Below are 25,916 nucleotides of genomic sequence, written 5' to 3'. Positions count from 1 at the left end.
AAAAAGAGGGGCAAGGAATAATGAGAAGTTATTTCTCAATGGGTACAGAGTTTACACTTAAGATGACAAGAAAATTTTGGAAATAGATGTGGTTGTCATGATCACACAGCATTGTGAATGTAATTGATTCCACACACATATGCTTAAAAATGCTTAAAATGGCAAACCTTATGTTATAAATATTTTGCTACAAAAACAAAAAACAGTTAATTTATAAAATTAGCTGAAGCATTTACCAATCCTCTGGCTTCTCTGCATCTGGATCAGGTATATACTCAGGCTCATCATCTAACCAGCCTTCAGGTTTTGTGGCCTCTTCATCTGGAATCTTAGCAGGTGCATCTTCATCCCTTAAACACAAAAGAAAAAGCCAGTTATGACAACACTGGCCAGAAAATCAGTGTAGCCCCACTTTGAGAACCTGAAACAGAGCATTCTAAAAATATTCAGGTCTTTTACTTAACTTCAAAATTTAAAATTAATACCTCCTAAAAAATATTTGTAAATTATATATCTGATAAGGGCCTAATAAAAGAACTCTTACAATTTATTAATAAATAGACAACTCAATTATATAATAAATACTTATGTAATAAATAAATTATAATAATAAATTAGACAAAAGGATATACAAACAAATGAAAAGATGCTAACATCATCAGCCATCAGGGAAATGCATGGTGGGGAAAGCAAAATGGTGCAGCAACTTTGGAAAACAGTTTGGCAGTTCCTCAAAAAGTTAAACACAGAGTTACCATATGTACCAGCAATTCCACTTTTAAGTATATATCCAAGCGAAATGAGAATATATTTCCACACAACAACTAGTACATGAATGTTCACAACAGCACATAACTGATACATATAGCCAAAAAGGAGAAACAGCCTAAATGTCCATCAACTAAGTAATAGACAAATAAAATGTGGTATTATCTACACAATGAAATATTATTCAGTCATAAAAAAGAAATGAAGTACTGATACATGCTTCAACATGGGTAAACCCGGAAAACATTTATGCTAAGTAAAAGAAGCCCAGTGAAAGGCCATACATTAAATGATTCCATGTACATGAAATGTCCACAACAGGCAAATTCAAAGAGGCAGAAAGTAGATTAGTAGTTGCCAGGGTATGGGTGAAGGGGGAAATAGGGAGTGACTGCTTAATGGGTACAGGTTTCTTTTTAGGTGATAAAAATATTCTGAAATTAGACAGTGGTGATAGTTGCACAACACTGTAAATATACTAAACACCACTGAATTGTACACTTAAAAAAAAATTACTCCTAAAATAAAAGTTCATCAAGAAGTACCTAATTTCAAAGTTTTATGCAGTTGCTATAAGACAGTGACATGTTAGCTGTCAACCAAAGACATCTTTTACTCTTGGTTAGGATTATGCTTCTTTTTCAGCTATGTTAGTTTTAAATTAATTGTGTGAGAACCTCAAGAACTTGTATACATTCAGCTGACCTTTTTAAGCTGAGTGAACACTCATCTGCTCCCACCCCTAAAACAGTTAAGAAATAGAATACCGAAAAAGGGTAAGTACAAATCTAATGTTCACCAAATATACAAATAAACTTAAGCATCTGCACTAGTGCAGCATAAAAGTTAGGTACATATATTCCCTTTAAGGATGAAAAAAGATCATCTAGAATGAAAGTGCTAAGCACAGGAGGATACTTTTACAAATGGTAACATCAGTTTCATTATTTCTTTGTTTACTTTCTGACATTTCTAAAAGTCACTGTATTGGAGTTCAAATATGGTCACATACGAGTCTGTCCTCCCCCACTTATCTTCATTTCTCATCACTGTCCAATTTGCACCCTATTGTAAAAGGCCATATAATACTCAATCTCTCTCATGCATGTCAAACTCATTCCTGCTCTTCTACTTCTGCATGTGATGTACCTCTTCAACCAGGAATACCATTTCCCATCTTCACCACTTAGTTAATTCTAACCCTGCTTTCAAGTCTCAGTTTGATCTGCCCTGCTCTAAGAAATCATGCTGGGGTTAGGTATACCTGGTGCTCTGGTCCCCCAGTAGCACCCTGTCATAGACCACTTACCATACTGATTTTATTTATCTACCTCAGAACTGGACTGGGAGCTGTGTGTAGGCAGATGGTTGTGTCCTTGTGGGTTTGTATTCCACTGCCCAACACAGAGCAGAGATCTCCAAGTATTGTTTAAATAGGAAAAAGTTTATTTTTCAAATTAAAATTAACATTTCAGGACTTCAGCACTAAATGCAAATTCCAAGAAACACTGGAATGGCCAGGCCAAAAGACTGGAGGTTCTGCCACAAACAAACCATGTCACCAAAGGCAAACTGGATCACCAATTTCAGAATTCTTTGGTTTGTAAAATGGTGTGAGACAATCACTATGGCCCATTATCAGCTATAGTAGTCTACATTTTTTCCTACAGTTTAATAGATTATTAAAATTATAAGATCTCCCTTAACCAACATTTGGTTATTCAAGCCATGTGGAATACACCAAATGCTCCCTTAGAATAGGACCACAAGACTCACCAGTCATCTGGCTTGACGGCATCTGGATCTGGTATTTTTGGTCTTTCATCCCAGTCCTCAGGCTTCTGGTCTTCTGGGTCCTCAATTTCACGTGGAGGATTTACAGCAGGAGTCATGTCATTTAGCAGATTTCCACTGTTCACAACAGACTGATCAACTAATATCTCAAAACTATTATCTGGATTCAAGACTGAAAAAAAATTAAATGCAATTAAAAAACAATTAATGAACCACACATTCACAAGCTCCTTTTACCACAACACAAAGATCATGACTTCTCTATACTAATGTAAGCTCTTAATAACAGGAGAAACTGTAGAGGTAGATGAACTGACTGTACTTTCTGCTCAACTTTTCTGTAAACCTAAAACTGCTATAAAAATAAAGTCACAAAATAAAAATCACAAAATAAAAGAGGGGAGGGCATGCACTGGTGGGTTAGCTCAGTTGGTTAGAGCGTCGTGCTGATAACACCAAGGTACAGGGTTCATCACTGTACTGGCCAACCGTGAAAAAAAATTAATTCACTAAAAAAATTTTTTTAAAAAGGGGCTAGCCAGTTAGCTCAGTTGGTTAGAGAGCAGTGTTATTACACCGAGGTCAAAGGTTTGGATCCCCATACCAGCCAGTTGCCACCCCCCCCCCCCCACCCCCAAAATCATGACTTCTAACAGAGTAGCATCGTGGAAGCATGGAGGAGAGACCACATATGCTGGGCCTGGAACATGATCTCCAGTGCCTGGCTCTCAAGGGCTTGGCCAAGTTACCCCTTTTTCTTCATCTGCAAAACATAAATGCTAGTTCCTCAGGTTTCTAAGAATTACAACAAATAGACACTAATAACATCAAAAAACTTACAAAACTAACACAATTGTTGGTCTGACACAGTCACACAGGCTAGTAAGTTTGTTTAATATAAACACCTCTCAGTAGCAAAGGCCCATTTCTTCATTTTTAACAGAGCTGGTATTACCACCATCTATGTTTTAAGTTACACAAACCCTTTTATTTACTAAACCACATGTCCACTGATGGTTGCACTTTAAGTCCAATGGAGAATGAAAACACAATTCTAAATCTATTTAGGTATCTTAAAGTGTAAGTTATGCTAAAGCCTGGATCCTATACCTAAATTTCAAGTTACTGCATATCTACACGATGGAATACTATGCTGCAGTTATCAATGATAATGAAGATAAATATTCTTGTAGGCAAGGTTCCCACTCTTACGTAGTTAATAAAGCAAATTAAATACAGCATATTTACCTTTTTGTAAAAAGTCTTATGTGTTTATATATATACACAAATACATATCACAATATTGATATTTCAGATAATTTTAAGTGTCTTCTTTTTGCTTATTTCTATCTTCTGAATTTCTATACCCTAAATATGTATTACTTTTATAATAAAGAAAAAAGGTTATTATATTCTTTAGAAAAAGAGGCATGTCTATATATGATCTTAAACCAGCAGGAAAAGCTTCACTGAAAACAAAAACAGGGGCTGGCCAGTTAGATCAGTTAGTCAGAGCATAGTAGTATAACACCAAGGTCAAGGGTTCAGATCCCAGTACTGGCCAGCTGCCCAAAACAAAACAAAACAAAACAAAAAACCTATTTGAACATCCAAATGATTAAACTCAATTGTCCAAGTATTAGAGTATCCAAAGAAAGTTCAATTGATAGGTAATTTTGAAAATGTGTATATGTATTTTTATTGTATGTCTATTATTTAATATTTTATCAATAAGAAAACAAAGAGGGGGCCGAGCCCGTGGCGCACTCGGTAGAGTGCTGCGCTGGGAGCGCAGCGACGCTCCCGCCGCGGGTTCGGATCCTATATAGGAATGACCAGTGCACTCACTGGCTGAGTGCCGGTCACGAAAAAAACGACAAAAAAAAAAAAAAAAAAAAAAAAGAAAACAAAGAGGAAAGGAGGGGGATCAGCAATGAAGCTCTTTATGGAACATAAAAGCTTATTCTTAAAACTGTCCCAAACAATAGTTCTCAGTTCATCCTATGGGAGATGAGTTTCCTTTAGCATTGACAAATTAAGTTCATTTTTACTAAGACAGTAAGTCAAGAGATTCTTATTTGCTAGCTTAGGTATTCTCCAGACATGCAATGTTTAAATTAAATAGATGATGAATATGTAATGCCACAAAACCTCCAAACTAATGGTTTTCTTACTTAATGTGTAAAGGTGTGTTTTCTTATCAGTAAAATAGGTCTTCAGATCAGCGTCTGGCCTCTTAGCGTGCTTTTCTTCATAAATACCCGTTTTGGGGTTCTTGTGGCGAAAGATGAAGTGCAATTTATAGTCCTCTCCACATTTATCTGGACCAAACATAATTGTATAAGGGGTCTTGTCGTGGAACTGATCCTTCAAAACAAAAATAAATTATTTTAGGTAACTAGTCAAAGTCTTCAAAAGCAACCTTTCAAAAGTGTATAATATTTCCTCTTATAAAATCCAAATAAATTAGTCACAGTTAAAGGAAAAGCTAACTACCTTGGTATGATTGGTTGAGTAAAAAGGAATAACCAGCAATTATTAGGAAATTTATAACAAGAACACATTTAAGTGCTTAAAAAAACAAAGTAATGCTTGTATCTAGACAGTTACTGTTTCTTTCATAAAACAAAGAAATAAGTTTGCTAAAACTAAGAATTACACAGAACAGAAACCAGAGATGAGATACAGTTGGTAATAGCTTTGAAATTCACATTTCAAATAAAAAGCATATTAGTGTCAAAGTCAATATTCCTAATCCTGCACAGAGGAGGCCTTTATTTTCACAGGTCTTACAGAGTTTTCTTTCCTTTTTTCTAAGATTCTTATAAGATTGTTGTGGGCGGTCTGCCACATAAAGAAATAGGAATTACCTACCAGGTTCAGGTCTGGTGTTTTAGAAAGCAGTTTTACATAGGCACCGCCACATTCTATTCCATTCTGGAAATTAACCTCATACCTAATTTCAGAGAGAAATGCAGAAAACCATATGGCATTTTGAAAGATCAAATCTCTTAATTCATTTCTCCTTCCCCCATCTTGGTCATATTTTATCACAGATCATGTGTTTATCTTTAGGAAAGATCCCATTTTCTATTGTTTTTGAATGGCTACTCAATCCCACAAAAACAAATAAATAAAATTAAACCTTAATGCAGATTCCCAGTAAATACTTTTTGCAAAATCCAGAAGTTAATTACCCATCAGGAGGATGAATATCCTGTTCGTTTCAAAATAATTTATTAGGCAAGGAAAAAATATTAATTACAAAATGCTTAAATTCACCCAACAATCCCTTTTTAACTTATATATCTCATATTATTTTTTACATAGAGTAAGGGTTTTATACTGTCTTCTGAGATTATCCCTTCTAGAAAGCTTTTCTCAAACAAGCATTTTACTTACTGAACAATGAGAGGCTTGGTATCAAATAGAAAGGGTTTGTTCAGTTTAGCGGAGATGGCATGATGTTTGGCCCGAGACATCAATACAAGTCCTTTGTCACCCGGAAGCTTTGTTTCCTTCATTTCATCTACTTCCCACTTTCCTACAAGACAATACAAAAAAGCTTGACTCCTTAACTATACCTTTGAATGTCCTTTAAATGGTAACAAACGGGCCGACCCCATGGCGCACTTGGGAGAGTGCAGCACTGGGAGCGCAGCGACGCTCCCGCCGCGGGTTTGGATCCTATATAGGAGTGGCTGGTGCACTCACTGGCTGAGTACCGGTCACGAAAAAAGGCAAAAAATAAATAAATAAATAAATAAAAATAAAAATAAAAATAAAAATAAATGGTAACAAACAAAACTCCAAGTTGTTTGACTTTATCACTCTGATAAAATTTTTAACATGTTCAATTGTTTATGAGACTTGGCCCATTAATATTAAACACATGTATATTCAACAAATATTAGAATACAGTTAAAAATTTGTAGCATATTCATTATACCACTATCTAAAAAGGACCTTCTAACCCAGGGACCCAGGGTATGGAGTCGGGGACCGGACCCACCCTCCCATAGCCAGGCACAACATACCAGCACCTCGGAGACCACCCGGGGACCTGGGGCATGGATAGGGGACTGGACCTCTCTCCTACAACCAGGCACAACATGCCAGCACCTTGGGGCCTGCCCAGGTATCCAAGGCAAGGAGAAGGGGACCAAACACACCCCATAACCAGGCATACCGCCAGTGCCAAGGAGCATGCCAAAAACAGCACCCCCACGTGGGTGGCCCACCACAGTCACCACAATAACCATGGCTGCTGCAAAAGCAGCTAGACGCCACAACCACCATGTAGATGGTCCGCCAACCACTGGAGTGCATTCACATAAGAGTCACCAGCAGAGACAAAGAAAAGAAGAGGATGTCTCTTTCCACAAAACCCATTTCAGAGTGACAGAAGAAGCATCTGCTCTATGATAATATTGGGGGACCTGATCACATCTCTCAGCATTGGACAGGTCATCTAGGTAACAAGTTAACAGAGTAACCATTATTCTTTCAGGAGAGAAGAAATCTAGGCAATTAGAGGGTGGAGGGGGAGGGAATGGGGGAAGGGGAGAGGTTGGACGAGGGACATAGAGAATAATTATGATTTGTAACAATATATATGCTAGTAATACTGATTTAATCAACATATCTCAATGTTCAACCCCCAAAATATATATAATCAATTTTGATTCAATAAATAAAATAATTTTTTTAAAAAAAGGTAAAAAGTTGGGCCGGCCCGTGGCTCACTCGGGAGAGTGCGGTGCTGATAACACCAAGGCCTCGGGTTCGGATCCCATATATGGATGGCCGGTTCGCTCACTGGCTGAGCGTGGTGCTGACAACACCAAGTCAAGGGTTAAGATCCCCTTACCGGTCATCTTTTAAAAAAAAAAAAAAAAAAAAAAAAAAAAAAAAAAAAAAAGGTAAAAAGTAAATAAATAAATAAATAAATAAAAAGGACCTTCTGAGCTGGCCCCGGGCTCACTCGGGAGAGGTGCAGCACCAAGGCTGCAGGTTCAGATCCTATATAGGGATGGCCAGTGTGCTAACTGGCTGAGTATGGTGCGGATGACACCAAGCCGAGGGTTGCAATCCCCTTACCGGTCAAAAAATAAAAAATAAAAAGGGCCTTCTGTTTTCAACATTCAGCAGTACAGGTAATTAAACTGATCTAATTCTATTAAATAAGGCAACAAAGAGGACAAAACTTCCAAGGAAAATTTTAAAACTCAGATCTTCTTTTAAACTAGTCTTAAGAGAGAGATGCCATGGAGACAACATGTCAAACCTCAATCTGCTATCATATTTAAACCAAATGGAATTCTCACCATCATATTTGGCAATTTCATCATCAGTGTCATCTTTCTTAGCTTTAGATAAAATCCACCTGTAATTAAGACAAACCCCCAAATTAAGATTCAAATGACAGTTGACCTGTGAAGAGAAACAAAAAATGCTCATAAAAGCAGGATCTATCCTGCTCTTCTTAGCTCTACTTCCAACTTTTAAACCTGTCACAGAGTAGTGACAGATAATACATTGTACTGAACTCACAAACCTATAAGAAAAAGTACCAAACACATGAGATAATTCTACTTTTTTTTTTTTTAAAGACTCAAGAAAAAGTTTTTTTCTCAACCAAAGAACAAAATATAAGGTGGCTTGGGGAAGGGAAAGGAATGGAAGCATGAACAACAAGTTCCAAAAGAGTATTTTCCTAAGTGGACATGAACAAAGGAAATATAAAAGTTACACATTTTACTAGATAAAATGCTATCCAAAAAGAAATCCACTATTCCACCTTATTTACATGATGTTTGCCTCTAAGATTTTTTCCCTGAGGAAACACGTACCCTGACAGAGTTCCTCTGTCAAAGGAATCAGCAAAATACACTTCCCCTGTTGGAACTGGAGCTTTGTAGGTGACCTGTTTTAAATATAAAAATGAATTAAGAATTAAATTTTCAACAACATTCTTTTCTTAGTCAACATGCCTGTCTTGGTAGAATTTATTCTCTTGGTTTGCTTTCAATTATTACAAAAATTTCACAACTGGTCTTGAATTCAATCTGTACAAATGACTTTTGGCAAGATATAATAAAGAGATCAATAAATATTTTAGCAAACTTTGCTTTCCCTTTGAAAAGAATCCAAATTTGTCTTCATAATTTTATTATTTCAAGAGGTAAAAGGAACAGATTCAAAGACCACTTCAAACCTTTGGAGACGGAGTAGGAGTGCTGGTATCTGGTTTTGAGTCTTCTACCTCTTCAATAACATCATCAAGGGCATCCTCAAGATCAAACATATCATCGTCATGTCCATCATGAGCCTGAACAAGAGCAGTTCCAACGACCAGTATCATACACAGTAACCACTTCCCTTCCATGATCTACGTGGAAAAAGAGTAAAATAAGTTAAATGCGTTGCCTCCTATTTTAAATTTCATAAAGACCACTAACCACTCTCATGTTTAAATTTAAGCCTTTCAAATTAGAGATTTAAAAAAATGGATCTTTACTGTATTTATTTTATAGATAAGGAAAGTGAGCCAAGAGATTAAGGGGTGTTCCTAAAACCAGTTAGTTAATTCAACTTCAGAAAATTTCTAAATAAAACTCATACACACACAATTGTCCCCATATAAGAATATCATATTAGCTACACAGATCTAGGATATTCAAATACAACCATTTCCAACTAACCTCTTGCATTTGTGAAGTGCTTTACAATAGAAAAAAGCCCTTCCACATACTAATTTACCACATATACTGATTAAAATGTTACAATGAAATGATAACAGATAACTCACCTCACATTAAAGACTTAACATGGATACTGCTGCTGTTCAAATATTGTTGTGATGGGTCAAATGTGTCCCCCAAGTGTTCATGGTTGGTAACTTGAGCTCCACTGTAACAGTGTTAAAAGGGTAAAATCCAATTACGGTATTTGAAAGATGGGGCCTTGAGGTGATTGGATGTTAGGACTGTGCCCTTGTGAATGGATTAATCCATTCATGAAGTAATGAGTTATCATGGGCATGGTTCTGATGGCTTTATAAAGAGAGTGAATGAGAAGGTTAGCTCTCTCACTCAGCCCATTCTTGACATGTGACACCCTGTATCACTGGAGAGTCACCACCAAGAAGAAGTAGTCACCAGATGTTTTCCCTGAACCTTGGACTTCCCAGCCTCCAAATGGTAAGAAATAAATTTCATTTCTTTATAAATAACCCAGTTTCAGGTATTACATTATAATCAACAGAAATGAACTAAAACAATCATCAAATGTAGACATGTTTTCAAATTAATGTTTTAAGACTCAACAAAAACATAAAACCAAGGACTAGCTACTTTTACCTCTTATTTTCTAAGTAGTAAGTGCCTTGTGTATTACATTAGACTGTCATGGATGGTAGTGGGCCCTGTTTCCAAGGACCACATATCTAAAGAAATAAAAACTGAAGATCTGGCCAGTAGCTTACTCAGTAGAGTGTGGGGCTGATAACATCAAAGTTGAGGGTTTGTATCCCCATACCAGCCAGCCACCAGAAAAAAAAAAGAAAAAGAAAAACTGAGCCACAGGATGCACTAAATGATTTGGCAGTAGGCAGATTTTTGTTTTTGAGCCCGAGAAGATAGAGCCAAGAGATTAGGGGGAAAAAATAGTAGAAAATATACAACTAGGGGCCAGCCTGTGGCTCACCTGGGAGAGTGCGGTGCTGATAACACCAAGGCCAAGGGTTCAGATCCCTATATAGGGATGGCCAGTTAGCTCACTTGGGAGAGCACAGTGCTGACACCAAGTCAAGGGTTAAGATCCCCTTACCAGTCATCTTTATTTAAAAAAAAAAAAAAAAAAAATTGGGAGGGGGGAGAAGGAGGGAGGGAGGGAGGTTTTGGTAATGGGCCACAATAATCAGCCACATTGCATATCGACAAAATAAAATTTTTTAAAAAAAGAATAATCAGTGCATGGCAAAAATCAATAAAAAAAAAAAGAAAGAAGAAAATATACAATTAGAAGTGTACACACACATGCACACACAGCATCCTTTCTTCCTCTGTCCACGCAAGTCTCCCAATCAACACTAGTCTTTCGTTCTTCTCCATTACCAACAGCAGGATACTTGCTGGTACCTTGTATTACTATGGCCTCCAGTTTCTCCATCTTCTTTGAAGCCATCCTATACCCAGATAACAGACTTATCACCCAAAAATTCTTTCATAAGTCCATGTGTGCAAAAATGCCTAAGTCCTCTGGCTAGCGATCAGAGCCCTCTCCCTCATGTTGTTCTACATGGTATTCTGAAGAATCTTCCACTCACTCTAGTCAAGACATTTCTCACTTCCCTCATATACACCATGGTTCATTATTCACTTTCCCCTTCTGCTCCCTTAACATGCCACTAAAAAAACTAAAATGAACACAACTATTGTTTTCCTTAATTTTTTCTTTATGACAAATTCTAGAGATTCTGCTCACCTTTCTCCCCACTGCCACAGCCCACTTTTGCCCACTGGGTTGTTTTGTCCCCAGGGTGACTATAATTCCTTTCCATGCTCTTAAATAAAGACATGAGCTGAAGGTTTTAGCTAAAAAAAAAAAAAAAAATCACTATGATAAAGACATTGTAACAAGAACACTGAAGTTAGAAAACGTTTTAAAAATGTTCTTATGAAGTTTTTACTAAAAATATAATCAAACTATCATACAACAATATCCAACAGTGTGGACAAGGATGGAGGAGTTGTAACCCTTGTGCACTGTTGATGGGATTGTAAAATGGTGCAACAGTTATGGAAAACAACTATCATATGATCCAGCAACCCCACCTCTGGGTGCATATCCAAAATAATTGAAAGCAGAAGTTTCAAAGAGATATTTGCACTCCCATGTTCATAGCAGCACTACTCACAACAGACAAGAGGTGGAAACAACCCAAATGTCCATCAATGGATGAATAAACAAAATGTGGTATATACATACAAAGGAATACCACCCAACCTTGAAAAAGGAAGGAAATCCTGTCACATGCTATAACATAGATGAATCTTGAAGACATTATGCTAAGTAAAATAGCCAGTCCCCCCCAAAACAAGTACTGGACTGGCCGGTTAGCTCGGGTGCTTAGAGCATGGTGTTATAATACCAGGGTCGAGGATTCACATCCCCTTACTGGCTAGCTACCAAAAAACAATCAAACAAAAAGACAAATACTGTATGATTCCACTACATGAGGTATCTAAAGTAGTCAAATTCAGAGATATAGAAAGCAGAATTGTGGGTTCCAAAGGCTAGGGGGAGGGAGCAAAAGAGAGTTGTTGTTTAAGGGGTACAGAGTTTCAACTCTGCAAGATGAAAAAGTTGTGAAGATCTGCTTCACAACAATGTAGATATGCTTAAAACTACAAAACTGTACATTTAAAAATGGTTAAGATAAGTTCAGGCTGAACATCTAGCAGGTGCTGGTATGGGGAGCTGAACCCTGTGAAGTGTGTAAATTAAACTTTATTCATTCAGCAAAAATATATTGAGTGCCTACTACAGGGAAGATGCTGCTTTAAGTAGACGGTTGGGATACATGTCTTCTAAAGAGAACAATCACTACACTTATGGCAGGGGTTTTGCATTCAGTAGTTCAGAGGACCCCAGGCAGACTACAGACTGTGACAAAAAGTGTGGAGTCGCCCATTTGTACTGATTGGATTCATCACAAATTTACCATGTCAAGAATTTCAGATAAAGTGTTTCCGGCTTGGGCCGAGCCCGTGGCGCACTCGGGAGAGTGTGGCGCTGGGAGCGCAGTGACGCTCCTGCCACGGGGTTCGGATCCTATATAGGGATGGCCGGTGCACTCACTGGCTGAGTGCCGGTCACAAAAAAGACAAAAAAAAAAAAAAAGTGTTTCCGGCTTCACCTGCAGATCGTGAAAAATATGGTAGGGACACACAGCACCCACATAAATTGCATATTGTTACCAGAATAAAAAATACAAAAAGACATCCATATTGGGGAAAAGATACAGTAAAGATGCTTGGATTAGAAATACCCCTCAAGCTCACAAGAATATCCCTTCAGTGAACACAAAACTGAAAGTGGTTAAACATTTGATAAGAATCAAGCCCCTGAAGTTGCCACAAGGACTTCCAACAGAGGAGGACATGTCTAGCATGCGCCTCAAGAACACTGGGGAATTAGTAGTGCAGTGGCATCTGAAACGTGGGGAACAAGAGGCCATTGAGTCCTGATGGCAGAGCAACTTCAGATTAAAAAGTGTACATTGTTTTTACTTTTTTAAAAAAAATGATTAAGGTAGTAAATTGTATGATGTGTTTTTTACCACAATTTAAAAAAAAGATTTTAAAAAAGAACAAGAAAAGAAAGGAAAAGAAAGCTGAGCTTAATTATTGGTCTCTTGTTTACAATGGAGACCTTTATTTTTCAGGCAGTCAAAAAAAGTAAGAAAAAGAAACTGAAGTAAATAGCACCAATTCACAACCATGGCTGCCATTTTGACCAGTTAAATTTCAAGAAAAAGATGTAAATCAACTTATTCTAATGCTGAACCCCCAATTCTTTATAAACTCTATAATCATTTAAAGTGAGTAACTCTGGTCAAGATGGAGGAACAGATGGTCCCCAGCATCACTCTCTCCCACAAAGAAACCAATTTACAATTTTTTTTTTTAATGACCAGTAAGTGGATCTTAACCCTTGACTTGGTGTTGTCAGCACCACGCTCTCTCAAGTGAGCTAACCAGCCACCCCTATATAGAGATCCAAACCCGTGGCCTTGTTGTTATCAGCACCACACTCTCCCAAGTGAACCATGGGCCGGCCCCTATTTTACAACTCTTAAAATGCAACAACAGCCAAGCTGGGGCCACTAGAGCTCAAGGGAAGAAGAGGAGAGACCTATGGAGTGCATGAAGGCAAGAGAAGCCACAATGAGAGAAAGAACGAACCACTCCTACTATTTCAAGCCCTGGCTGCTTCAAGGCTGGAGCTGCTGAGTGCACAGAGCAGAAGCTGGCAAAAGCCATAGCTGTGCCCTTCCAATGAAATTGCTTGGAGGTAGCAGGAGAGAAGAGGGTCTTGGCGGTCCCCAGGCCAAAAGGACCACTAACAGGGTTCCCATGGACTCACACAGGAGTGACGAGCCACAGACAACTGAAAAAAGAACCTGCTCAGAGGCCACTGAATCATCGCAAGGGTCCGGCACCTGGCCCATCCCATGGGAAGTGTTTGGAGTGCGGGCAGTGTGGGAGATGGGTCCTCCAGGGGAACATCGGGGCACAGCACGGACAGCCGATCTGCCCCTCAATCAGCGCAGGACCACTCTGTGTAGACCAGTCAGGAATAGAGAACTGCAGGGGGAGCAGTTTGCTGAAAAGACTCAAATCCAGACCAGAGTTTCTATACGACCCAGGTGTACTGGGATCTCAGAGACCCAAAAGTATCTACAAAGTCAACCATTAAAACCTGAGCTGCACAAAAAGCCTTCCCCAGGGAATCAGCAGCAAAGCAGCAATTTAGCTCAATCACAAGGCTCAAGTGCTGGTCCCCACAGGAAGTTCCCTTATTTTAGAAGTAAGCAAAAAGACAACAAATTAGTTCCAGTGGAGAGTTTAAGGAGTGGAAACAGCAAATAATCCAACAGAGAACTGAAAGGAAAAACAAAGTACTCAAAAAACAGAGACAAACTAAGGTCTAAAACCAGCAAAGAACACCTATAAAACTTAGAAGGAATAGAAGCCCCCTGGGCCCCCAAGCCAGGGAGGGGGAACAGCTGGTGGCCTCAGCCATGCTCCCCAACACCCACAATCAGCCCAGCAACAACCAACGATCGATGACCATCGACCATCGATGACCATCAACAACCGAGCTGTGCAGGAAGCTTCCCAGGCTCCCAAGCCAGAGCAGTGGGGGCCAAGGGCTTCAGCCACACCCACCTGACATCTGCATTCAGCCCATCAATGACCAAGCCACCACTGGAAGCCCCCTGGTCTCCCCCTGCAGGAATGAGGGCAGTGCCATGGGCCTCAACCACACTCCCCCTCCTTCCTCCTTCTCCCACCATATTTCCTTTCCTTCTACCTTCCCTTCTCCCCCTCCCACCCAACTGCTCTGCAACAACAACTAGGAACTTAAAAACAGATGGAGGCAGGGACCAACTCCTCCTCCTGCAACCAGGCAAGGAGCATGCCAAAAACACCACTTCCCACTACCATGTGGGTGGCCCACTACAGCCACCACAATAGCCACAGCTGCCACTAAAGCAGCTAGACACCACAACCACCATGCAAATGGCCTGTCAGCCACTCGAGCGCATTGACACAAGGAGTCACCAGCAGAGACCAAAGAAAAGAGGAGGATGTCTCTCTCCACAAAGCCCATTTCAGAGTGACAGAAGAAGCATCTGCTCTACAATAATAGTGGGGGACCTGAACACACCTCTCTCAGCACTGAAGAGATCATCTAGGCCACAAATCAACAGAGTAACCATTACTTTTTCAGAAGGAGACAAGAAATCTAGGGTTATCAGAGGTGGGAGGAGAGAGGGAAAGGGGAATGGGGAGAGATTGGATAAAGGGCATAAAGAAGAAGTATGATTTGTAATAATATATATGCTAATAATACTGATTTGATCATCATACATCAACATTGAACCCCCAAAATGTATATAATCAATTACGATTCAATAAAAAAATTAAGTGAGTAACAACACAAAATTAGATTTTCAAGTATCAGATTTGGTGGTATTTCTCTTATTTAGGCATCTTGGGACTGTATTCACAAAAGGTATAATTCACTAGATTCCTAAAATGCTTAGCTTACTTAGGATTTAGACAATGTAGCAAATAAAGTGCTAAATAAAATCATTCATAATCTTTCCTATACTGATATTAGTTTTTAGATGACAATCTCAATGTTAACATTCTAATGGTTTCTTATACACTTATTCATTGGAAAAACCTTTATCCTCTATGATCAAAATAATATGCAAGAATATACAATACAAAATAATATACAATAAAATAAAAGCACAGCAATATTGCTTTACTTGATTTACAACTATAAGAGATTCTCTAAAACTAAACAAGTTAACTTAATACTTTTTATCTAAATCAACTCTACACAACTCCCAAGCTCTCAGAAACAATGCTATAAATGATGGTTGCAGTCCCAAGAATAGGCTACAAAAACTAAAGCAGAGCAAAACATAGCTAAAATATATGGTTACCATGGTTGCAACTTTTTAAAAGTAAAACAAAATGTAGTCAAGACTAGTAGTAAAGCATAAAACCAATGGATTAATTAGAACTATGTATTAGTGTTAGAACAGTTACTCAAGGAAAAGGGGAATAGATAGATGGTCCAATGGGCTTAACTACTTACCTTTATAAAAGGTAGGACTGATTTTTTCCTCAATAATTTTTAATTTGTTAACATATTGTTGTTATAAACTGAACTGCGTTCCCCCTCCCCCCCACCAAATTCATATGTTAAAGCCCTAACCCCCAATGTGACTATATTTGGAGATAGGGCCTTTAAAGAGGTAATTAAGGTTTTTAAATAAGGTCATAAGGGTCTCAAAGTATTGGTGCCCACATAAGAGGAAGAAGCACCAGAAGTATGTATGCTCATAGGAAAAACCACATGAGGACACAGGGAAAAGGTGGCTATCTATCTGCAAATCAGGGCAAGTCAGGAAGAGAGACCTCACCAGAAACCAACCCTGATGGCATCTTAATCTTGAACGTAAGAGAGAAAATAAATCTGTTTTTTAAGTCACCCAGGCAGTGGTATTGCTAACGCAGCCCTAGCATACTAAGACAATTGCCTTTAGGTTTTTAAGTATAATGAAGTAGGGCAGTGCTTCTCAAACTTGAGCTTGCATCAGCATTACCTGGAAGGCTTGTTAAAAGATTGCTGGGCCTCATCCTGAGTTTCTGATTAGGTTGTGGGCTGGGCTGGGCTGGGCTGGGCTGGGCCAGGCCGGGCCAGGTTGGCTAGAATTTTACATTTCTAACAAGTTCCCAGGGGATGCTGAGGCTAGGGGAAAGAAGGAATCCACATGGGGGAGGTAGAATGCCCCCAAAGAAAGGAAAAGTGCTCTTCAGGTAGCAGAAGGCTACCTGCTCTGTGAAGAACAAGGCAGAAGTCTCTAGCAAACTTTAGGGAATGCATTTCTCTTCCACCACCACGTCCCCCACACCTAGTGTTGCAGAACCTGGTTTTCAGGTGAGAGGTGCATCGGGGCTCTCATGTGGGGGTACTCATCTGTTATGTTCACATTATCCAGAGGGTTGTGAAGATTGTGAGGAACCAGTGACAAGTCAGTTCTCATGGCTGTGCACTTAGGAGCCTTAGCCATTGCTAGCTTTATTGCATGCTGTTTTAACAACAGTAATTTGCCAACACTCCCAAGAAAATGCTACAATCAATAGGTCTACTATAGTTCTAAGAGCCACTATTAAGCTCACTTAAATTTTTTTTTTTTTTTTTGTCTTTTTGTGACCGGCCGTACCACGCTCAGCCAGTGAGCGCACCGGCCATCCCTACATAGGACCAGAACCTGCGGCGGGAGCACTGCTGCGCTCCCAGCGCTGCACTCTCCCGAGTGCGCCACGGGGTCGGCCCTCACTTAAATTTTTCAAGTTTTGTTAGACATCTGTCCACATTTGCAAACAATTAATGACAATATATTTTTTATCTTTTTTTTTTTTTTTAAATATTTTATTTATTTATTTATTTATTTATTGTCTTTTTCGTGACCGGTACTCAGCCAGTGAGTGCACCGGTCAGTCCTATATAGGATCCGAACCCGCGGCGGGAGCGTCGCTGCGCTCCCAGCGCCGCATACTCCCGAGTGCGCCACGGGCTCGGCCCAAAATATTTTTTATCTTAATTCTCTATTTGATTAATAAAAATCGGACATTACCAAGAAACCAAACACCCCTCATTTCCCCTACTCGCACTCCCTCCTTATATCAAACAAAGTCCAAAAGGTAGCACTTATATTCACCAACTGAGTGGGTATATAAAAAGAATGTGGCACTGTTATGCTTTCTAGAAGAAAACAGAAAATTTAGGAAATCTTGGGTTTGACCATGAGTTTTACATACAACAGCAAAAACAGTACATGAAAGAAAAAATTGGCAAGTTGGACTTTATTAAAATTAAAAACTAATTTTGTTAAAATTAAAACTAAATTTTGTGAAAATTAAAACTAAATTCTGTAAAAAAACAAAAGACAAGTCAAAGACTAGGAGGAAATATTTGCAAAACAGATATCTGGTAAAGGTCTTGTTTCAAAGTATACAAAGAACTCAAACTCAACAATAAGAAAACTAGCAACCCAATTAAAAACTAGGCAAAAGATCTGAACAGAAATCTCACCAAAAAAGATATTGGTGGCAAATAAGCATAGGAAAAGATGCTTGACATCATCTGTCATTAGGGAACTACAAATTAAAACAATTTGATACAACTATCACCTATCGGAATGGCTAAAATACAAAACACTCGCAAGGATGTGAAGCGACAGGAATTCTCATTGACTGCTGGTGAAAATACAAAATGGTACAGCCCCTTTGGAAGACAGTTTGGCAACTTCTTATAAAGCTTAAACATAGTCTTACCATGATTTAGCAATCGTGCTCCTAGGTACCCAACTGATTTGAACTTACACAAAAACCGGCACACACATGTTCATAGCACCTTCATTCGTAATTGCCCAAAACTGGAAGCAACCAAAACGTCCATCAATAGGTGAATGGATAAACAATGAACTGTAACACATCCATACAATGGAATATTTAATTGTTAAGCAATTAAAAGAAATGAGCTATCAAGCCACAAAGCGACAAGGATGGAAGAATCTTAAATGTATATTGCTAAGTGTAAGAAGCCACTCTGAAAAAGTGACAAGCTATATAATTCCAATTATATGACATTTTGAAAAAGGCAAAACTATGGAGACAGTTTAAAAAAAAAAATCAGGTGTTAACCAGAGATTTGGGGGAGGGAGTCATGTGGAACAGGTGAAGCACAGGGGATTTTTTTAGGCAGCGAAACTATTCTTAATGATACTATAATTATGGATACATGACTATGCATTTGTCAAAACCCATAAAACTTTACAGCAAAGAGTGTATGGAAACTTTTAAAAAATCATTTAGGAGGTCATGTGATACAAGGATAGCATCACATGAATGTGACAAAACAATCTAACTGTATTACAAATCTAGGAAATATTCAGTAAAGGGAGTGGAGGGAAAAGATACTCATCTAAGTAACTGGAAAAGAGTCTGCAAAACTAGAGTGTACAAAAGCACTGTTCTAGTTAATAAAGTTGTTTCCCATGGGCATACAGATTAACAATTCTTTTACTACTATACATGTATATTTTAATTGAACAATTAAGTAAATGGATGATGGACGGTGGGAGCCACTTTTTCACTATCAAAGTAGGAATTTACAGATAAGCAAGGGGAGGAGGCTAGAGGAATCCATGTTATTAACAGAAGAGAATTGGGGACAGGAGTATGAACTCATATTTAGCTTAATATATAGAGGGTTACATGTACCAATATTCATAGATACGTACATATATACTAGTTAGGATACACACATATATTTCTTTGCTGTCAGCTAGAAGAAAACTACACTTCAGTAGCAATGAACATACCTAGTACCAGGATCTAAGCTTCTAATATCATTCTCTCATTATAGTAAACAAGGCTCCTTGGAGAAATGGCTGATTCTAGGACTGGGGCAGGAAATATACAAGACAAGCCTGGAGAACCTTGTAGTGCCAGAGAGTAAATAAGCGCTAAAAGTAAATAAACAAGAAAGAAGAGAGAGAGACAGAAAGAGACAGTAAGACAGAAAAAAAGACAGAAAGAAAAAGAAAGAAAGGAAGGAAGGAGAGGAGAGGAGGGGAGGGGAGGGGAGGGGAGGGAGGGAGGGAGAAAGGAAGGAAGGCCCCGCAATCATGGGGATATATCAAAGGAATACAAGAGCCTACTGAAAGAGCTCTCAATGGCCGAAGCTGAAACAATCTGAGCAACCAGGTAAGTGACTGGCACTGGATTATAATCCAAAGTATAAAAAATAAATACCTATGAGTCTGTACTGATACAAATATATGACTGAGTATATAACTACATTGGGGAGGAGAGACGAATTTCCCATGCAAAATTCCAAGTAATTTATGTAGTAGATTCTTGGCATTGAGGAGGTAGAGCATAACTCCCCATTCTTTACCTGTGGGCTACACATAGTGACATACTTCCAGAGTACAGTATGGAAAGGGGGGAAAAGAGAGTAACTTTATAGTGGAGAAACCTGGCAAACACTACCTCAGCCAGGTCAACATTAACAGTGGTAGGTCATGCTGACAGTATATACCCTTGACACAGTGTGATGAAGATGGTATACCTTAACCCCTGTGGTATTCCTCCCAAAAACCCATGTCCCCAATCTAATACCTGACCAATAAGTCCTCAAAAATATCAAGGCCATCAAAAATAAGGAAAGTCTGAAAAACTGCCACAGCCAGAGGAGTCTAAGATGACATGATGACTAAACGTAATGTGTACCCTGGAACAGAAAAGGACAGTGGGAAAAACAAAGAAAATGTGAATTAAGTATGGAATTTAATTATAAATAGTATCAATACTGGTACCAATATCTGTTCATTAACTACAACAAATGTACCATACTAATGTAAGTTGTTAATAACAGGGAAACTAGGTGTGGGGGTATATGGGAACCCTCCGTGGGGTTCTATCTTTGCTGTTTTTCTGTAAATCTATAAGTGTTCTAAAAAAATAAAGTTTGGTGGGCTGGCCTGTTAGCTCACTTAAGAGAGCATACTGCTGGTAACACCAAGGTCACAGGTATGGATCCCCACACTGGCCAACTGCCAAAAATTAAAAATAAAGTTTGTTTTAAAAAATAAAACGGTGACAGTCAGCTTTGTATCCCATGAATATTCATAACAAACAAACAAACAAATAAATAAATAAATAAAGGGTGTACCACTATTATGCCTCAAATGGTTGATCCCCACCCCCACATCCTAGTGCTGAAATAAGACTACAGGAATCTAATGTAACTCTTCTTTTTGAGGAGAAACTGAGGTCCAGAGGGTAACTTGTCAAAAATCACACAGCTATTGGCAGAATCAGGATCAGAAGCCATGGTTCCTGACTCCCAATACAGTACACTTTATTTGCTACTTCTATATTTCTTTTGCCTTGACACAAAATGATCTTTCGCAATTTTAATGTCTTTCGTAAGTTTTTTTTTTTTTTTCCATTTTAAGTCTTCATTTGTCTTTACACTTACAGATTCCTAAGTAGACAGCATCCTTTTATCTGTTGTCATCCACTGTTTCTAAGATTATAGAATGGAAAATATATATCAAGTAGCTCAAAAACAAATCAACGCTTTTAAAAACCAAACAGCACAGTCTTCTTCTGCCCCAAAGCCACAAAACAAGTGGCCCCTAGATCTGGAATGCTCAGGAAGAAAAGAAATTAACTTTAAAACAATTAACATTTTCCTGTAGTAAAGAAACACACTTCCTACGATTCTACTTAACAGTTTGTGCTCGCTAAGATAGAATAGCTCTTCTCAGGCAAGGTTTCACGCGTTCCTGAATGTCATCACTGCAGTCTCCCTCAAACTGGCTGGTATGGAGATCCGAACCCTTGACCTTGGTGTTATAACACCGCGCTGAGCTAACTGACCAGCCCTTACTCTCCTAGAGTACTTTACTTACTGGCACGCATGCTCTCGCATTTACTCTTGCACTCGCACTCACGTTCTCACGCTTTGTCTCTCACTCACTCTCTCACACACTCACACACACACACTTGTAATTTTTATCATTGTAAGACTGCTACCTCAAACTCTACAGCATAGCCCCTTTGAGCGAGGATGTAATTGCTGGGTGGCTGTATAACTCATAACTAGGCTACTAGTCATAAGTGCTAAACATCTGTCTTACAGTTGTAAAATTCCTGTCTTGGCAAAATTACAAATCACACAGGAATGGACCTTCAGAAGAGCCAGCAACTAAAAATCAAAACTACAAACATGAAAATGTTTCATGTTTCAAACATTTCACATTTTCAAACATGAAAATATGGGCCGAGCCCGTGGCGCACTTGGTAGAGTGCGGCGCTGGGAGCGCTGCGACGCTCCCGCCGTGGGTTCGGATCCTATATAGGACTGGCCGGTGCACTCACTGGCTGAGTGCCGGTCACGAAAAGGACAAAAAAAAAAAAAACATGAAAATATAAGTTGACAACTTCTCTGAAAAATAGCCTTAAATTATACACAAATGTGAGTTTTGTGTGGCTTTGTCTTACGATATCCCTTGATGTAAGCAAAGAATAAGTCAGTAAGACCAATATTATTGGGGCCAACACTATATGGTCCAAATTCTGATTTATGATCCAGAACTTGATATAAAGGTAGAACTTAAAATATTTAGGTTCTAGAGAAATGAGACTGTACATCCTTGAAATCAATCAATAAATCTCTCAACAGGGCTTTTGATAAAAGCCGAATAGTCAAATCCAAGACTCTGCCAGCAGTCACAAGCTTGGACAGCAAGAATTCTGCTACAAAGGGGTTAAAGAAAAAAATGTATCTGCTGTTTTGTAGAGAGCCTGTATAGTAGACATTAAATGAAGGTTTGGTGATAGCTTCAATTCCCTGGGTGCCAACTAGATATCAAGCACTTTAAAAAAAAAAAAGCGAGAGAGACGGAGAAATTGGTTTCTGACCTTCAGCTTTATGTATATAGGATGTCCACAAAGTCTGGAAACAAAATTTTTTTAAACAGATTAAAGTGACATTGATGACATCATGTATTTTCTTGCCCATGTTTTCAGAATTTATGAATAAACTGTAGTATTAGTTCTAATCAAGTTTTGGGGGGATTGGTTAGAGCACAGTGTTATAACACCAAGGTCATGGGTTCAGATCCCCATACCTGCCAGCCATCACCCTCCCCAAAAGTTTTTTAGGAATTTTTAGTTAAATAAACTCATAATACTACAACTTACCTTTTATCTAACTTGCAAAAAGGCACACAAGTTTGCTAGTACTACTTAAGATTCTTGCTAGTATTTTCCTTCTACAAGAAACAATGTTGGGTTGGGCAGTTAGCTCAGTTGATTACAGCATAGTGCTAATAACACCAAGGTCCTGGGTTCAATCCCTATACTGACTAGCCGCCAAAAAAAAAAAAAGCCAAAAAGGATAATTTTCAAAAATCAATTATCAACATGACAAAATTGCACAAAACTCTACACATACGTTAGTACCTGTTTAAGTACATGTAAAAGGTGGTCAAATCTGAATATGGTCTGTAGATTGTACCAGTGTCAAGTTCTTGGTTTTGATGATGTACTATAGTTATGTAAGATGTCACCACTAGGAGAAGCTGGATAATGGGTACAAGGAACCTATAATTACTTCAAAATTAAGTTTAAAAAAAAAAAACGTATTATTGGATCAATGAAGATGGTTCTTTAAATTTGATCAAAGTTGCCTAGAAACCAGCTTTAAATTGACCTGGTCCTCTCAAGCACAAAACTTAAAGGAAGACTCAGAAATGTGATCAGGATTAGAAAATTGAGCTTAAAAAATGAAAAACTAAGGGGGCCGGCCCGTGGCTCACTCGGGAGAGTGTGGTACTGATAACTCCAAGGCCACGGGTTTGGATCCCATATAGGGATGGCCAGTTAGCTCACTGGGTGAGCATGGTGCTGACAACACCAAATCAAGAGTTAAGATCCCCTTACCAGTCATCTTTTAGAAAAAAAGAAAGAAAAGAAAAGAAAAAAAATGAAAAACTAAGGAAACAGAAAAAGAAAAAAAAAAAAAAGAAGAACATTGAGCTTGATGAGGTAAAGTCTTTCTCCCTTCCTTCCAATTAAGAACAGTTTTGTTTTTGGCAATCAAATATAATTATCTATCTGTTCCCAGGTAAAAGAATCTCTATCCTCTGGGATCATAGATACAAATGTGGACAAATATAAACAAAGCCAAGAAATTAGTAGTGAAAACACGTGCACATTTATAACACAGATTTCTGGTTTGCTTCCCTATTTCCCAAAGTCTGAGCAAAAAAAAAAAAAAAAAGCTCTCAAATTCTCGGGACCAGAAGGAATCTTCGAGAGTACCTAATCCACTAAAATTTAGTATTTCGGTCCACTCCTAACTTTTAGAAGAGTGAATTTATTTTAAATCCCAGAGATGGAAGTTTCTTATTTTAAAACTGATGATTCAGAAAATTAATTTCTTTTACAAGAGGCAGCATAATATATGTGATGGAATAACCTGTCAAGACAGAGAAACGTAGGTTCCAGTCTTTCTGCTGCCCCATGTGGCCTTGGTCAGCTTCTTTAACTTCCAAGACAGATGTGGGTAGTAGTACTATTGGCTCAAAGGCTTGCTGTGAAAATATAGAAAGGTAATACAAAGTCTACCAGAGCCCAGTACTTCACAGGCATACTCAAATGTTTTGTTCTTTGAAAAACAATTTGTACAACCATAATGAACAAATTTTAAATTCTCATACTTGACCAAAAGGTCCAATATGCCTGATTATATATAAAAGCTGGATGATTTTATGTAACAAGAAAAACTCACTTTCCTCCAATTATATTATGTGATTTCTTCTTTAACTATTCTTGCAATACTATACATACAATTTTAGTATTTGGATATGGAAACTCCCATGTTTGTTTGCTATTTTTTTCCTGCTTCATCACCAAACAATTACTTTTCCTTATGAATTCTCCTAAATTTTTGGTTAATTACAATTCTCTTTTAAGCAAACATCCTTTAAAAAAAAAAATTCAGTCCATATTATTTTACTATACACTTCGAATGAACATAAATATTCTACTTTTTAATAGAAGCAAACATACTCTGCATCAAATTTCAGCAAATCCAGACAATTATTTAGATCAACTTTAGGAATGGGCACTAAAAACACATTAAATTTATCACTTCTCAAAGGCAGAAACTTTATCCTCAATAAGGGTCCATTCAGAAAAAAGATCTTTAAAACAAATGGGGCTCAAAATATTTTCAAGTTCATTTACATTTTTATATTTTATCTTTTCAAGAAAGGAGATTATTTCTTTGTCTCAATCAGGTTAAGGAAGTTCCTTTCTACTCCTAGTTTGCTGAGTGTTTATCATGAGTAGATGCATATTTTTTCTGCATCTATTGAGATGGCATGGGGTTTTCATCCTTTTGAACCAACTTGCATCCCTGGGATAAATCCCAGTTGGCCATGGTACATAATCCTTTTTATATGTTGCTGGATTCGGTTTGCTAGCATTTTATTAAAGATTTTTGCATCTATTTTCAGAAAAGGTATTGGTCTATGGTTTTCTTCCCTTGTAAAGCCTTTATCTTGTTTTGGTATCAGGGTAATATTAGCCTCACAGAATGAATTGGGAAGCACCCCATCCCTATTTTGTCAAGAGTTTGTAAAGGATTAGTGTCAATTCTTCCCTGAGTATTTGGTAGAATTCACCAGTGAAGCCACTTGGTTCTGGGCTTTTCTTTGTGAGCCTTTGTTTCTTAAAAGGAGTTAAAAAATTTCAACTCTAAATCCTTTAATCCATGAGAAATTAGAAAGAGGAAAAGAAGAAGTGAACTAGTCTAATGTTCCTGGTTGTTTTTTAAAAAATAACATAAATGAGGCAGTCTCTCCAGTAAGCTATCCATTCATGTAACATACCCTTTTAAAGTTTTAATTCTTGGGCCGGCCCGTGGCTCACTTGGGTGAGTGTGGTGCGGATAACACCAAGGCCATGGGTTCGGATCCCTATACAGGGATGGCCAGTTAGCTCACTTGGGAGAGCATGGTGCTAACAATACCAAGTCAAGGGTTAAGATCCCCTTACCAGTCATCTTTTAAAAAATAAAATAAAATAAAGTTTTAATTTTTGTGGGTTCAGACACCTTAGGCAGTCTAAGAATCCCCACAAGAACATCAGTAGGTTCTATCATCCCCATATTATATGTGAGGAAACTAAAAGAAGTTATATAATCTATCCAAGATTACAGCTGGAGACATAGAGTAGTGTTTATGACAGGAACTCAAGTCACAATCCCTGGTAAGCTACTTAATAACTTGTCATCTTAGGTGAATTACTAACCTCTGGGCCTCAGTTTCTTCATCTCTAAAATAACTATATTTACCTCTTAGAATTGTTGTATAAATAAAACGCACATAAAGAACTTATAACAGTGCCTGGTTTACAGCATGTGTTCAACATCAGCAGTGATTTTTACTATTACTA

At 38.2% G+C, this 25,916-nt stretch overlaps 1 protein-coding gene and 1 pseudogene across 3 annotated transcripts in view; one reads left to right on the top strand and one right to left on the bottom strand.

Annotated features, from left to right (window-relative positions):
* The window catches only part of CANX (calnexin), a 36,804-nt gene that overhangs the window by 7,791 nt on the left and 3,097 nt on the right, over window positions 1-25,916 (bottom strand). For 2 of the 3 annotated variants that reach the window (XM_063086145.1, XM_063086143.1), the window contains exons 2-9: window positions 8,780-8,953; window positions 8,415-8,488; window positions 7,890-7,948; window positions 5,965-6,106; window positions 5,437-5,518; window positions 4,737-4,929; window positions 2,545-2,734; window positions 237-350 (exon numbers count right to left, since the gene is read on the bottom strand). In XM_063086145.1, coding sequence (XP_062942215.1) covers window positions 237-350; window positions 2,545-2,734; window positions 4,737-4,929; window positions 5,437-5,518; window positions 5,965-6,106; window positions 7,890-7,948; window positions 8,415-8,488; window positions 8,780-8,950 — 1,025 coding nt within the window. In that variant the 5' untranslated portion in view covers window positions 8,951-8,953. Of the gene's footprint in view, window positions 1-236; window positions 351-2,544; window positions 2,735-4,736; window positions 4,930-5,436; window positions 5,519-5,964; window positions 6,107-7,889; window positions 7,949-8,414; window positions 8,489-8,779; window positions 8,954-9,373; window positions 9,475-25,916 lie in introns of all 3 variants that reach the window. The other variant, XM_063086144.1, reaches the window with a different exon arrangement.
* On the top strand, window positions 12,180-12,815 carry LOC134369020 (large ribosomal subunit protein uL30m-like; annotated as a pseudogene).

The sequence above is a fragment of the Cynocephalus volans genome, chromosome 2 (assembly GCF_027409185.1).
Source record: "Cynocephalus volans isolate mCynVol1 chromosome 2, mCynVol1.pri, whole genome shotgun sequence".
Taxonomy (NCBI): Eukaryota; Metazoa; Chordata; class Mammalia; order Dermoptera; family Cynocephalidae; genus Cynocephalus; species Cynocephalus volans.
This window is presented reverse-complemented; position numbering and strand designations above follow the sequence as displayed.